General features: G+C 39.1%; 1 protein-coding gene across 6 annotated transcripts in view; it reads left to right on the forward strand.

Annotated features, from left to right (window-relative positions):
* The window catches only part of trappc9 (trafficking protein particle complex subunit 9), a 299,446-nt gene that overhangs the window by 128,321 nt on the left and 154,565 nt on the right, over window positions 1-16,560 (forward strand). For all 6 annotated transcript variants that reach the window (XM_062979970.1, XM_062979971.1, XM_003219482.4 and 3 more), the window contains one exon: window positions 3,010-3,100. In XM_062979970.1, the coding sequence (XP_062836040.1) occupies window positions 3,010-3,100 (91 nt within the window). The remainder of the gene's footprint in view (window positions 1-3,009; window positions 3,101-16,560) is intronic.

The raw sequence follows: 16,560 nt of genomic DNA on the forward strand, positions 1-16,560 counted from the left end.
CTGATTAAGCCTGTTTCCCTTGGGAAATCTTAAGGAGTCATGCATCTGGACACAGTTTGGGTTTCACTTCTTGTTCCCCAGGGAAAGTGTTCCTTGGCGGGAAAACAAGATCCTATATAGCTATTTCCCGCAAGGGGGATCCTTGCGGAGTCAATTCGTCAGCTTCTGGAGTGAGATCGTGTGTAGACTACGCTACTCCAGTTCCTTTGTTTCCAGGACCTTGCCACGGATCTTGTACCAGTTCCAAGCCAGCCTTGTTCCCCGGACCTCGTCACGGACCACGTTCTTGCTTCTTGCTTCTTGTTGCCTCGTATCAAGCCTTGTTTGCCAAGAATCCAGTTTGTTTCTCAGCCTTGTTGTCAAGCTCCATTGGACTAAAGGACCTTGTCATTTCCCCACACTTTGCTTGGCAAAGTGTGTGTTTCGGTTATTGGATTATAACTTTGGACTCTAATATCTCATATTGGACATTGTTTTCCTGGACTATATTTGACCTTTCCTGAAAGGTCTACTTCTGAACTTTATTCTTCACTTGTTTTTATTGACTTTATATATTCCTTTAATAAAGATATTAGATAGAATCTGGCCTCTGCGCATGGTTATTGGTGCTCCGTAGCCTGGGTCTTGACAGTTTGACTCCGCCACCCTAAGCACCAATTAACCTAGGCCAGAATGTCTACAGGAACCGGGGCGGAAGCCCAACCACTAAGCTACACCATTTCCAAGGATGAATTAGACAGAATCCGTGATACACTCCATACGCAGGAGGGAGAAATACGGGGCTTGAAGGAACGAGGTATCCGGCTCCCTGGCCTGGCGCTTCCAACCAAGTTTTCTGGAGAAGCCTCCAAGGTTCATGTTTTCCGTCGCCAATGCCAGGCGTACATAGAAGCCCGTCAAGCCGAGTTTCCCCACGAAAATGTCAAGGTGGCATGGATTTACAGTCTTCTAGAAGGGCCAGCGGCCAATTGGGCGACGGCGCTATTTGATGCGGGCTCCCCGCACCTAAGTTCCGCACAAAACTTCCTGAATCACCTTAAGGCGACCTGGGGGATCGAGGACAACGAGGAGGCGGCCGGCCATAAACTCCGGCGCCTCTTCCAAGGGGACAGACCGTTGTCCCAGTACATAGCCGAGTTCCGAGTGCTGGCCCAAAACACCGGGTGGAACGATATAGCCCTCAGAGGACAGTTTCGTGAGGGTCTCAATATCGAGATGCAGGAAGAAATCTCCAAGGTGGATCCTCCAAATTCTCTTGAGAGACTTATCAATCATTGCTTGTGAGCCGAAGTCCTGCTTGCCAACAAAAAACAGTGGATCCGAGGCCAGAGTGGAAGAGCAGAGAGATTTCAAGTGCAAAAGCTGGGTTGCAGTTAAACATCCAGAAAACCAAAATTATGGCAATCAGACTGATTGATAACTGGCAAGTAGAAGGAGAAAACGTGGAGACTGACTTTATATTTCTAGGCGTGAAGATCACTGCAGATTCAGACTGCAGCCAGGAAATCAGAAGACGTTTACTTCTTGGGAGGAGAGCAATGGCCAACCTTGATAAAATAGTGAAGAGCAGAGACATCACACTGGACCATAAGGAGGGCTGGGCAAAGGAAGATAGCTGCTTTTGAACTCAGGAGGAAAATCCTGAGTGTGCCTTGGACTGCAAGAAGATCTAACCAGTCCATACTCCAGGAAATAATGCTTGGCTGCTCACTGGAGGGAAGGATATTAGAGACAAAGCTGAAGTATTTTGGCCACATCATGAGAAGACAGGAAAGCTTGGAAAACATCATATGCTGGGGAAAGTGGAAGGAAAAAGGAAGAGAGGCCAACCAAGGGCAAGATGGATGGATGGTATCCTTGAAGTGACTGGCTTGACCTTGAAGGAGCTGGGGGTGGCGACGACCAACAGGAAGCTCTAGCAAGGACTGGTCCATGAGGTCATGAAGAGTTGGAAGCGACTGAACGAATAAACAACAACAGAGGCTTGGATAGTGCAGTATTATTTATATGCTGTCTCCAAGCATTATGTCAGTATAGTGTCTTGGATACAAATGTCATCCTTTCTGCATGCTCAACATATAGCATCAGATTTCTTAAGCATCCTTAAAGGCAGTGACCATGTGCATTCTTGCAGTATCTTGTAATATTTTACAAATCTCTAGAGTCAGAATACGTAAAATCTGAAAGTGAAACTACTTATTTGACAAATGTGCTAGCTATCGTGTTAGCTACTGAAACACAAAATAGTTTCCAAAAAATAGAGTGTTTGGACTTAAGAACCTTAGTAAGAAGTTGTTTTTTGAAGGATCAGTGTATCAGTGTATCAGGGAGATCAGATCAGCCCCCTTCCTCTTGATCTTCCGCAAGAAAGTAAAGACATGGCTCTTCGACCAAGCTTTTGAAAACCTGGTGCAGTAATAGACATGAAAGACTCGGAATTTGACCAATGGAGCGGCCCGGACCTTGCTTTTGGACCACGTGATGTTATTGGTTTTAACTGTGTTTTATTGTAATTTAATGTATATTATAAATGACCTTTCTGTAATTTCTTTGTAATTGTTTTAAAGGACACTGAATTATTGGCCATGTTGTTAAGCCACCCCGATTCCCCTCTGGGGTGAGAAGGGCGGGGTAAAAGTTTAGTAAATAAATAAATAAATGTTTGATTACAGATTAAATCATTGCCATTTCCTAATAAGATATCTGTTTCAGACAGCAAGACTGGTAGGCCTTGAAAAGATAGAATATATACAGTTGGCTATTTACATCCATGAATTTTGTATCCACTGGTTTAACACAGTTTAACACAATATCTCTGTTGCTTGTTGCCGTTTAGAAATGGTATCTCCTGGGTTCCCAGTTTGATCTCTCTTCTGAGCAATTGCATTTTCTCATTACTTTACTTAATTTGGAGTTAATCATCTGAAACTGTGTTGCATACATTTTAGCCTTAAAGGCTGTGATGGCACAAGCTACATTTCTTTCTGGTGTTCCTTAACTATCATTCACCCCTCTTTGAAGCGTGAAGGTGAAGCACGGGTGGAAGGCGTTCTCAGTCAGCTAGTCCTGGAGCACCTGCAGTTGGCTCCTCTCCAGTGGGGTGAGTAACACCAAAAAGATGAATGATGATATAAAATCTTCCAGGGATCACTCTGCAAAATAATTTAGTCACCTCTCGGAAAGTGGAACGTTGCATAATGTTGCTCACATCTTTCATTTCTGATCATTTGTAAAAAATCACTGAAGCAGATTGGTTTTGTAGGACACCTTTCCCCCAATATTTAGCTTACTTGACTATTAAAAATAATCTGAGGTAATCAAAACCAAACGTTGGTGTTTATTGCTTTGCAGTTTTCTCCAGTACAATACAATTTAACCATAATTCTTGCATGGTGTAGCATTTTGTCATATAGTAATTAGTACAAAGTGTTATCTTGATGAATGGGAAGGGTGCTTATTGATAATAGATCCATTTAATGTAACAGCATTTGGAAACAAGTATTTTAGATAAGATCCAAAGAATGAAGTAGGGAAATTGGGTATGGTGAGGGAGACATTGTATGGTGAAGTGAACAACTCGTGACCTAGACTGTCATTTCCATCAGCATAACCAATGGGAGGGATTATAGGAGTTGCAGTCAAACAATCTCTGAAGGGCTATAATCCATGCTTGATGGAGAAAATATTATGCCTTTCTTTTATTTCTTGAAATTAAACAGTAAGGCAATTGTTTAACCCAACACCATCCTCACGGGGCTCAATAGTTGCTCAAGAGAAGAGCAGAGAGTGGCTGAAAGATTTATAGTCATTTGTTTCGTGATACCAAATGCCTAATTAGGTCAGTATCACCTACTTAACCTCTGGAATTGATGTAATTTCTTCTTGTCTCTTTGTTGTTTGATGAATTATGCTAATGTGTCTTCAGTGTCTAAAACCTTCAGCAGGGGAACAGGGTTTCCTTCTGCCACAGCCCTTATCTTTTCAAATTCTGAGAGACCACTTTCATCTGGAACTGCAGATTCCTGGCAGTCTGTCTTATCCCCTCTGTCTGAATCTTCTAGCTCCAGAGGGTGAGTCTTAATAAGTGGGAGGAGCAGGAGTGATTTAGGGTGGCAGAGGTGAGGAGGCTCTTCTCCATTTATTATTCCACAGCCTGCTTCAGATTCCCAACTCCAACTCTACAACCATGAGGAGGTTTTCCTTCCTTTCCCTCCTCCTAACACCTAGGGAGCAAACATGCAGGAGAAGAAGGAACCCTAAGCATGCCTGAAAGAATCGCTATATTCACCATCCACTCCCTTCTTCCTCTGCCATCATCAACCACGGCTAAAGTATTCTTCATTCCAGTTTGTAAGCTGTGCAGTCATAGCCACGATATCGATGTGCCATCTCTCTGTGTAGAATGGGAGTATGAGAAAGGGGGAGACATTGAGAAAGGTGATATAACAGAGAGATAATGGGTTCACATCTGCCCCAAGACTAAATCAAGTGGAAAGGGGTGGAAGATGATGGTGCCAGTAGTGAAGAAGAATAGGAAAGCTTCCTTTCTCAATTCCTTCCTCTTTTTTCCTCCTTCTTTGACGGAAGCTATATTTTTATATTCTTATATACTTTGGGTTCAGGTGAATTTCCCTGAGCCTTAAAAAAGGAATATATTAAATAGATACTCACAAGCTTTCTTGGCCACATTGGCTCTTGATATATCTGCACCCTTTTAAAATCTCATTCCGCAGATTTGTAACTATCTTCTCTCCTGATTGGATAACCATGTATTGATTTTCTTAGTGTTCATTAGATTTTTTGTAATGGCCAGCATCCAAAGAGCTATAATACGTTAGGTATGCTCACTGTGCCCCTTCATACTTGGTAACCTGTTGTATCATGTATTCTGATGTTTTTTTTACATATCCAGTGACTTGCAATAGAAGCTATGGGGAAGGACCAGGTTGGAGAAATGCAAGCAAAAAGTGCCCTTGATTTCACAAAATTACTTGTATGATTCTTTAAATTCCTTCTTGTTGAGCCTGTTTAGCTTGGCAGGGAAATTATTGGTCTCTGGTTACGTTGTGGGTACTTTTTTGAACAAGAACAATGTTTTGTTGCGGAGACTTAGGTACTAGAAATGAAATAATTGTTTTCCCTTTGTACATCAAGACTTAAATCTTCATAGGAAGAGATGTTTTCTGGAAAAAGGACATATACATTGAGAATGTGCATGTGTTAGCAGGCCTACTATATATGGAGTTCTTTTCCACTTCCGCTATCATTCCTTACTGAACATATATGAATAGCAAAACAGAAGAACGAGTGAAGGACATGATGTGTGGCTGTGTCACCAATTACCCCCTGCATGTCAAAAAAGTATAGATATCTGACCACCAAAATTGAGATGATAAGAAATGTGGAAACTGATCAAGCATGCACTTTGGAGGAACCTTTCAAGTGATAAAAAGCTTGCTGAAACACATTGAACTCTGTTTTGTTGTTGTGTAGGAGCCTATCTCTATTCTTTTAATGTACGATTTGCCTCATACCAAATTTTCTACTGAAGAAGTTATGCCCAGGAAGATATTTGTTAACTGAGGTGTAGCTTTATTGGAATTACTTTACTTTTCACTGGAGTGACTTTACTTTTAAAACTATGTTTTTAGTTCAAGTCAGGACAGCGTGAGTAATATTTTGTTCAAACAATGCTGACAAAGTAGAAATAACTCACAGTTTTCATAATTAAGTAACATGAGTTGTTTTTGTACAGACCTATTCTCTCATAGGAACAATTTGCTTACAGAATGGCAGGAGGGGCTAATTTTATGCACTATTTCAAATTCTACCTGTGAAAGGTACTCAGAAGATCAGAGACATAATTATTTTAGCAATTATTCTGTATCATTGAAATGGCAAAGAATATTAATCAGATTCTTCCGTGTCTGCCAACTACCTATTGTTTTGAGTCTTGCTGTGAACTTACAAATGCACACTGGAGAGCTGACATGTATCTGGATGCTCTCTCAATATGAAAGTAGAGTTTGCACGCTATTAATCTGAATATATTATTGCAAATAGTATATTACCCTGTGCTTTTGAAGTGCTGATTCCCTCCCACTTTCCTCACTGGGTAGGAAGGAGAAAGGCCACAGGATGGTTCAGATGTAATTGATATAGAATTGATACCAACTGACAAACCATGGTTTGTGAGCAACCACCAGAATAGGAGAAGCATAAAGGTCATTTGCAAAATATAATTTAGTCAATGTGTGGTTTGGTATTATGTCTGACTGACTAGGCATGTTGCAGAATATTGCACTATCCTTGAAGGCTCGGTGACCAAAGAGATGAGTGGGTGAAAAATGAAAACTTTCTCATTTTGTGGTAGTTCTTACAAATAGGTTTAAAAACCATTTTTTTTCATGCTTGAAATGTTTAATGTTCCATCTTTCTTTCAGTATAGGAGCCAGGCAGTTCCCAACATAATTCAAAAGAAAATATGGCAAATCATATTGGTGAAAAACAAGAAATTAAATAATCCATCTTTTAAATTAAATTATACATACCAAAGCATTTAAAAAACAACAGTGAGGATAAATTTACAGTATTCCCCTTAAAAGGACATCCCTTTTAAAAACCCTTCTGCAATCAAAAATCTGGCTAAATTAAAATATATGTTCAAAGACCAGTTCAAAATATATGTCAAAGGAGAACACAGAAGGATTCTGGCTATCTTTCTATGTAGGGAGTTTTATATTCTGGGAGAAGCCACCAAGAAGAACCTCCAATATTTCTTCATGAAATGTCCCTCTGATGGAGAAAGCCATCATCCGAACATCTCAACACTTGGGGTGGGTTCATATTGTGAGTTGGGTGTTTTCAAGCCATGTTGATTTTACTGCTAATAATCAGCATATTGTACCTAGAAATGCACCAATGGTTAGTGAAATTGTCATGTTTGGCATATCATTCCTGTGTGTAATCTCAGTTGCCAGCCTGGCCATAGCATTTTGGATCTGCTGAAGTTTCCAAGTAATTTCCAAACCCCCACCCCGGGAACACCCCCCCCCCAAATGTAGCATGTGTTACAGTGACATGTCCTTGTGTCCAGATCTGATATCTCTAGGCATGGCAGGAGATGGTACTCAAATATTAACTGTGCAGAACAAAGCTGTGTATGCGCCTTCCTGGCCATGATTTAAACTGAAGATTAGATGTTTACGAGTTTAGTCAGAATGAGCCCTACTAAAGAGGTAGAAGCATAACTACAAATGTGGTCATAACCAGACTCATTCTTAAAAGGATAAGGAATTAATTATTTCAGTATTTTTTCTTGCAATTGTTTCTCAGTGGGAATTTTTGTAGTGAATTCACAGTTCCATGAATTTGTTAGTACTCATTTGTCTTGGCACAGACATCAGACATTACTTTAGGATGAAAAATGGACTGGAGTAATACAGGGCAAAGAATGAAAATGAGACAATTCAGAAATGTGAAGTTTACTTGTGAGGCATTGCTCTTCACTGCATTGTTCTGGCACAAAAAGTTCATTTGGAAAGCAACACGTAATTCATGCGAACAAAAATGCTAAGATGTAGTTCAGGGTATGTTGTAATCTTGTCTTGCAGATCAAGCACAAGACACACATTCTAACAAAAGGGATAAACTATCAACTAATAAAAATAGTGGAAGTCACAGGAGGATAGATCTATTTAAATAACTTTTTAGGAGAAATAATTTCTTTTGAATGAAAACATAAACACTGGTAGTAATGTTCAAGCATACCTCAGTTAACCATGTCTCTGGTGAAAAAACTCATTTTCACAAAGGGTATTGCTTGCTAGAAGTTTTTTTAAGTATGATAAGCACTAGGGTATTGTAAAAGAAGGCTGGAGAGACATAGACTTTCTTTGTCAGTTTGCCAAGTGTGTCTGCATTAAGCAATGTAATACATGTGCTGAGAAACTGGATTCTGCTGTAGTCAATCCCACTATTGCTGTGTGTGTGTCTTCTTACTACAGGCAAATAATAAATAGAGCTGCCTGCAGAATCCTCTCTGGACAGTAACACAGAGAACTGATTGTTTCACTTCACCTGTCCATAAATTGTTCTTCTTTTGTGGGGTTTATGGACCTCTCTCTATTTTTCCCATGTTATTTCTACTTCTGGTACATTTCTACCTCTGTTAAAGAAGTAATTGTGAGGATCCTTAACTGAGCGATATTTTTATACTTATAAATCACTATACACTGGAGCTGTAGTCTTTAGGTTTTTATATTTCAGAACTCGTTTAGTCTACAACATGGGGGCAACCTGATCCTGGTTCTTGTTGGTCTTATGACTATATTTTCTGGTTCTCCTCCAACATTTATTTCATTGTTTCTTTTTTAAAAAGAAATGGGAATGTTGAGGTATTCTATTTAGATTGACTTCAGTTTTTCAGTTGAAGGTCAGTGAATTTGCCATATTAGTGCTTTGAACTATGTGACTGGAGGACATGAATGTGGAGACTGGGTGCTCTCTTTTGTTTAAGTATATGTTGATTCTAAGTACAATATCTCCATAATTCTTCAAAGAACAAATAATTCCCCTATCCATATATTGAAAGGACCCAGTTGAAAGGATCATTTCTCCCCAAAGACAAGTCTTTCTTAAAGTAGTCCTTCATCCATCTAACAACCCAGATCTGTTCTTGTCTTTCTCAGGCAGAGGAGTAGGCACACTTTGATGGGCTGGTATCATGCAGAAAAAATGTTCCCCTTTACAGTGTTATATGTTGTGTTGCTAGAGAAAGTATCAGTGTAGCCTACTAAAAAGACAAATGAATGGGCCTAAACTCTCTCTAGAAGCCAAGATGACTAAACTCACTCATATTTTGAACATATAATGAGAAGACCTGGCTCACACAAAAATAGATAGTAATGCCTGGCAAGATAAAGGACAGTAGGAAAAGAGAAATAATGCATTCCAGATGGATAGTCTCAGTCAAGGAAGCTGCTGTCATCCTCAGACTTCCTCCTATAGTACAGATGTACTCCAAGTCAAATCTTTCATCTCAGTATTTCTTCTTGGCATGCACAGGAGAGAAGCTACCACAATGGAGTTCACTCTGTATGCCAACCCAACGTATGATTTTTCACGCAGTACATTTTTGAAACGAAATTAGTTTCTGTTTGCCATAATGTGGACGGCTTTGTTCTTGTAACTTGACTGTATCAATGTGGAATAGAAACAGGTAGGAATGCCTGCTCCAGATCGGCTTCAGGGAACAGAAAGCTGCTCTGTGCTGCTGGTGTGATGACTCATAGGCCTTGTAGTCCTGTTCCAAGTACTATTGTGGCAGACGAAGAGGAAAACATGGGATTTTTGCCGGTTCAGCCAGAGCCGGAGCCTCTCCACCTGGAGGATGTTGACGTTTGCCCTCAAGAATTCAGCCAAACAGGCCTTGGGCAGAACTCCCCCCCGTTTTCCTGGAGGGACAATTATACTAGAGATAGAGGAATCAGAGAGGCTAATCGCCGGAGCCTGAGAATCACTGCCAAACAACTAGCTGATTAGGTCTGCTTCCCTTGGGAAATTCTAAGGAGTCATGCATCTGGACAGAGTTGGGTTTCGCTTCTCGTTCTCTAGGGAAAGTGTTCTGTTGGCGGGAAAACGAGACCCAATATAGGTGTTTGTCGCAAGGGGAACTTTGCGGAGTCAATTGATCAGCTTGAGGAGAGAGATCGTGTGTGGACTTCGTAACCCCAGTTCCTTGTTTCCCGGATCAAGTTTCAAGCCTGCCTTGTTTCACGTTTTGCCACGGACTTTGTTTCATGCTTCATGTTTGCCTCGTTTCAAGTCTTTGATCTAGCCAAGAATCAAGTTTATTTTCCAGCCTTGTTGTCAAGCTACATTGGACTTTAAAGACTCTGTCATTTCCCCACACTATTGCTTGGCAAAGTGTGTGTTTCGGTCAAGTGGATTAAAACTTTGAACTCTAATATCTTATATTGGACAATACATTTCTGGACTATATTTGACCTCATCTGAAAGGTCTGCTTCTGAACTATATTCTTCACTTGTTTTTATTGTTTTTATATATTTCTTTAATAAAGATATTAGATAGAGTCTGGCCTCTGCGCATGGTTATTGGTGTTCTGCAGCCTGGGTCCTGACAGCTGGATGAAAAAGGACAACTTTAGACTCACTGGAATTCAGTTGAATATTGCATTATATTACATTACATTACACAAGTTGCATGGATCACAGAAAAAAGATGAATGACAGAGTCTGGGAGTGAATTCTACAGCATTGTAGTAGGTTGACTCTATCTTATATGTATATGTATATCAGGAAGAAAGTAACTATGCTTCCTTTATGTTTATACAGTATTAATTTTAACTATGTTAATTTAAACAGGTGTGTATACATGTGTGAGAAAGAGATCAAATCTAAATCTAGTGATATTAGAATGAGACAGTCTGGCTATCGCTTTTTAGGCCAGCCTCTTTTCTTCTTGTTTTTTAAAAGTGAGTTTGTTGCAGTCTAAGAGCTTTTAACTATAGAAACATCGTAGTTCTTTCTGCTGATTTCTGCAGCTTGGAAGCTGGTGTCTCTTGGTGGCAGAGTTATTTTTAGCCCTAGCATTTGGAAGGGAAGGGGAAAGGTCAAGAATTTTGATGAAAACATTTTCTGATCCTCCACATGCTACCACACATCATTTGGTTTATTCGCATTCTTCTAGAGGAGCATCCATTTTTTGTGGTTTTCTAAAGGACTTTTATCATGGTACCAGTATGAAGGAAGTATTAGTTTTAACCACTTTCGGTACATTGTCTCCTTTATCTTGAGTGACAGTTTTATTTTCCTAGTAATTAAATAAGCTATTAGTCAAAGAATTGGGGGTCTTTTATCACAGCTTACTGTATTCTGTATTCTTTATGTTTCCAAAGAAATCAGCAGGGACAAGGGTTTTTAATGTCCATTGTTCTTTTAACATCTACAGTAACAATTATTACCATAGAATAGAAGAAATGCTAATGCATGCTTTGATCAGCAAAGAGCAAAAAGATATTCTCTGTGAGGTCAAAATATGGAATGTGGGCTTTTAATTATTTATGGGTTAAAGGAAATGGCATGAATTCAGATTCAGGGAAATTCAGGGAAAGTCATAGGCTTTATTGCGCTTTACTAAAAATTACAGCAGCCATTCCTCCTCATGGCTTGGATTTATATTCTTTGTTGACTTGATAGAATTTGCCTGAGCCATGAGACATATACACTTAGGGCTGATATACTCACAACTTTTAAATGGATGCAAATAGGATGTTTTAATTATACTTAAACTATAATGCATAGATAAAATTGGACTGCAAGAAGATCAAACCAGTATATACTCCAGGAAATAGTGCCCGACTGCTCACTGAAGGGAAGGATATTGGAGGCAAAGATGAAGTACTTTGGCCACATCATGAGGAGATAGGAAAGCTTGGAAAAGATCATGATGCTGGGAAAAATGGAAGGAAAAAGGAAGAGAGGCCAACCAAGGGCAAGATGGATGGATGGTGGGATCCTTGAAGTTACTGGCTTGACCTTGAAGGAGCTGGGGGTGGCCACGGCTGACAGGCAGCTCTGGCGTGGGTTGGTCCATGAGGTTATGAAGAGTCAGAAGTGACTGAACGAATAAACAATAACAACATAATGCATAGATGCAAGAAAAAAAGCAAACACAGACATGGGTACTATTGATTTCCTTTTTATTTTTAATTGTGTTTTATTGTAGCATTTCCTTTACTTACTTTGAGATATCATTATAAAAATCAAAGTGGGATAGAAACAATACAGATAAAATGCCTGGGAATGCATATTTATAGGGAAAATAGTTTTCACATTGCCTATAAACCGATCCTTTCCCATCTTTATTTATATACCACTCTATCTCCACGAAAGGACTCAGGGTCGTTTCCAACATGTATGCAAAAACAATAAATTGTCAAAACAACATACAACAACTTGAAACACAGCAAACATAATAAACATATCATAACAAGGCAAAACAATTTAGTTAAAATAGACATAGATACAGTCAGAAGAAAGCAGTTTCAGTCAAAAGATGAAGAAGCTCACAAGTTTTTCTCTTTCACTGATAAATATTGAATGCATCAAAAATGTTTTTTTCTAGAGTAGTGTGGTGTACTGCTGGTATTGATGACTGCATCATTTGTCTTGTAGATGGGTTGATATGGTTCCTATGGATCATTGTCACCATGCATTATTAACATCCCTACAGAACAGAAAGCAGCTAAGTCCATCTTCTCAAGTGGGACTGAAATACTGCCCCACAATGTTTGTTGTAAGTTTGTTCTTTCCTTGAATTGACTTGTTGATAGTAATGAAAAGCTGATGCTGCCACTTTTCTAACTTAGAAGCTGCCGATAATTTGCAAGAGTATTTTACAAAGTGGGCCCACATTGTGTTAACTTTAATTTGAAAGAAAGCACAGGTGATATGAATATCAAATTATGAACGGCTTGGTAGCCACCTTCTTTAAGTTCTTTATAGAAACTCCATGGTAACGTGAAATTTGATTCATAATCAGTAAAGCATCCTGATTCATATTTATTCAGGATTGCATTTGCATTTATCCTATCTGATAGACACAAAACCATTTCTAGGGAGAAGAAGCAATAATGCTCTAATAATCACAAACCTAATTGAGTAAGTAATCTTACTGATAGGTAAGAATTTATCATGGTCCTCTTTAAGAGTCCCCCCCCCCCCAGCTACAATAAAGGCATCTGTTGCTGTAGTTTCCAAGAGCTGCATGATACAGGCTATGATATAGAGAAGCAAGGCATGACAGCATGGGATTTCGGTTTAGCAGTAATGATGGTGTCATCTATCATTCTCCATAGGGAACATCTGTTCCCTTTGGGCTTAGCTGCAAACTTCACAGCAGCTAGAGGGAAATAGATTTTTTTTTGTCAAAAGTATATTGGTGTGAGCTCTATTACCATGCAAAGTATTTTAGGATAGCAGTAGCTTGATATTGAATGGACACTTAAAATCTATTAGCTTTACAAAAGCCTTTCTCCTAGTGAAGATTAAAAAAAACCTGCCACAGCTCAATCATTGCTATGAAGCAGTGTGAATCTACCTATATTTTGGACACTTTGATATTGTGTCTGTGTGTCCTATCATGGTGAGTATTTTTTCAACGTTTACCATGACTCCGCTGAATGCAAGTAACATATTGCAATATACCGGGTACTTCAGTAGAGTTTCCAATAAAGCAGTGTGGCCTACCTCAGTATTACACAAAATCTAGGGAGGAATTTTCTGGTTTATTTCATGAACAAAGTCTATAGTCCCATTATTACATTACACACAATGGTTTGAGTATTCAAGACCATTAATTCTTAAACTGTGTGTCCCAGCCCCAAATGGGGTCCCCTTACCTCAGTGTTAGGGTCCCACATTTTTTTGCCACAGTAACTGTTTTTGAATGCCACATAGAGGCCGTTTTACACATTTAGACAAATATATTGTGTAGTGTTTACAGTAGACTCTGCAGAAGATGCTGTTGCACTTCACAAAAAGGAAAACAGCTTGTTTAGCAAGCCGTGCAAATGCTGGTTTATTAGTAAATCTTTGATTTTTATACCTATTTAACCTACCTATATACTCAGGGACACACAAAATTTCTCTGGAAAAAAAGGTCCTAATTGGAAAATTTAAGGAGCCCTGATATATTACTTTTGTGCCTGACAGCCATTGGAAAAGGCCAGCTGAGTAAATTTGAAGACCGTGACTCCTTATATGACAATTTCAGAGATGCACAAACTTCTAACCCATTGTTTTCTCAGGCTTGTTTGATTAGAATTGGAACCTTTTGGTATCTGCTCCTAGATTTTGAAAAATTCTTCCTAGAGATGGTTCCACCTTGCTCTTCTTCTGCCACCTTCTGAAACCTTTTCTATTCCACCAAGTTTTTAGGAAGTGTGATGGGCTTTTAATGGTGTTCTGTTTCATTTATGGCAATGTTGTCTTTTAATCAATTTTAATGCTTTAAACTCTGTGGATTGTTTAATTGTTTAAAAATAACTTCTTGATATATTTTTTAAATTAAGTTTTTATTGGTTTTAGTATTTTGTAAGCCCTTTGGAATAAGTCATAGTAGTAATAAAAATATGAATATTAATAATGCTCCCCTTTGAAGTCCCTATGATCTCTCTGATTCTCTCTTGAAAGGTAGAGGCAAATACAGAAATCTTCTGTTTTGCTAACTGATGTCTGCTCACAGTCTTAGTTGAGGCCCACAATTCCTGTTTCTGGGAAGGGCTCCCCTTCATTTCTGTAGAAGCATCAGTAGAAATATGAAAGCATTTGTTAAATGTTTTCTGCCCATATAGTGATTCAGCTAGCGGAATTCAGATTGCAGAGACCAATACGGACTTACCACTGCGTTACATTTCTTCATTTCATTACATCTATTAGGGTGGGTGGCATTCCATCCTGTGAAACATGCCACCTGATGTTGAAGTACCCATGCCTTTAAAACCCAGTTGGGTTCAGGTGGAATTACAGCCAAAACTAAGGCACTGAGAAGGAAAATGTCTACATTCTTGAGGGGAAATCTCAAGGATTGCATAATTCTTTCTTAAAAAAATCTTCACTAACATATCAGGAGCAGATTTACCAGAACCCAAATGAGAACAGAGTATTGAAGGTGGCAAAGTGGTTGCTGGAAAAGAAATAATACAGATAGGAATGATATGGAATATCCTAGAGCAGTGCATGGGCAGCCAGAATTCTGGACATGGACAGTTTTGTCAGGAGGGTCTGAAATGGGGCCCACAATATGAGAGGATTCTGCATTAGTCATATTTGTGATATGAAGACAGGGTGGGTAGGATGAGGCTAATAGATCACAAACTAAGTCTGAGTTAGCAGAGTGATGATCTGATTGATAGGTGTGGCAACTGTAAAATACTTCAGCAGAACTCCAGTGTTGGTCTTTCTCCTCTTTGGGTAGGTCTCAGAATTTTTACAACTTTAAAATTTATTTGATACTGTGTTTTTCAACCTTTCCAGGCAAGTTGTCTCCACAAACACTACCAACCATAGTATCACAAAACTAATATCAATACATTTAAAATTAAATGTAAATGATTAAGAACAAGTTCGAAATGATATAAAATACCAAATGTTTGTGGATTAATTCAATCCAAGCCTATGCCAGCAATAAAAAGCAGCAAAGACCAGTGATCTTCTGCCATCCCAACAATAGCCTTTTGTTTTCTCGCCTCCATCTCACCCAAATACAGTCGAAGGCTGTGTTTTCCGGGCTGTATGGCCATGTTCGAGAAGTATACCTCACAACCTCTGAGGATGCCTGCCACAGATGTGGGCAAAACGTCAGGAGAGAATACTTCTGGAACATGGCCGGAAAACACACAATAACTCTAAACAGCAAACTCACTACTGTGAGATTTTTGTTGGGTTCCAATTGATGTAATATACTTTGTCTGATGTTTCTTCTGAAGCAGTAGGATTGCAAATACAGACAGCCTTCCAAATTATTGAGATTAGGAGCAGAGGACCTCAGTGAGAGTGGGAAACTTTTGTTAGCCTGAGATAATATCTCTTTAGGAATTTCTAAGTCCTCCAGCATAATTCTGTGATCAACCTCTATATAAATTAACCATAGAATTGCATTGGAGGAACTAAGCGTTCCCAGGGAGAAGATTTTAATCAAATCTGTGCAAAATCACAGAAGTTGGATCTGCAAATATGGACAGTTGATTGTATTTCTTGTCTGTTTTGGACCACAGGTATTCCTTAAAATACATGTAGCTGATCAACATGACGGACATTGCCTCACGCTTTATAATGTTGAAAGACTGCTAACCATTTGAAATGAAATTTGTTCCTCTCCTGTAATGACTAGAAGTCTATTTTGCTATAAATATATATATATTTGTTTCTGTTGGCAGTGTCTGTTCTTATTACATTGCCCAGGTTGCAATTAGGTTCAAAGTGAATATAATAATTTCATTGACTTTCAAAATGATTTGATGATAACCAGTGAAAAGATTTCTACATTTATCTGGCAGTGCTTGGTTTCAGGGCATATCATTATTTTTTTTCTGTTCCTGGCTGCATGTACTTCCATGTCATTTTTTCCGATCAAAGCCAAATCACATCTCCTTTACTTAGCATTTACCTGACAGTTCACAGTGTCAGTATTCTAAAATTAAAATTGAAAATCCCAGTCATTTCATGATGCTCCTGGATCTAGATGCTATACCCCTATTTATGCAGGCCAGAATCCCGTTGGCCTTTTTCGCTGCCGCATCACATTGTAGACTCATGTTTAACTTGTTGTCCACGAGGACTCCCAAGATCTTTTTCACACGTACTGCTATCGAGCCAGGTGTCCCCCATTCTGTATCTTTGCATTCCATTTTTTCTGCCGAAGTGAAGTTTCTTGCATTTGTCCCTGTTGAACTTCATTTTGTTAGTTTTGGCCCATCTCTCTAGTCTGTCAAGATCGTTTTGAATTCTGCTCTTCTGGAGTGTTAGCTATCCCTC

This window comes from Anolis carolinensis, chromosome 4 (assembly GCF_035594765.1).
Source record: "Anolis carolinensis isolate JA03-04 chromosome 4, rAnoCar3.1.pri, whole genome shotgun sequence".
Lineage (NCBI taxonomy): Eukaryota > Metazoa > Chordata > Lepidosauria > Squamata > Dactyloidae > Anolis > Anolis carolinensis.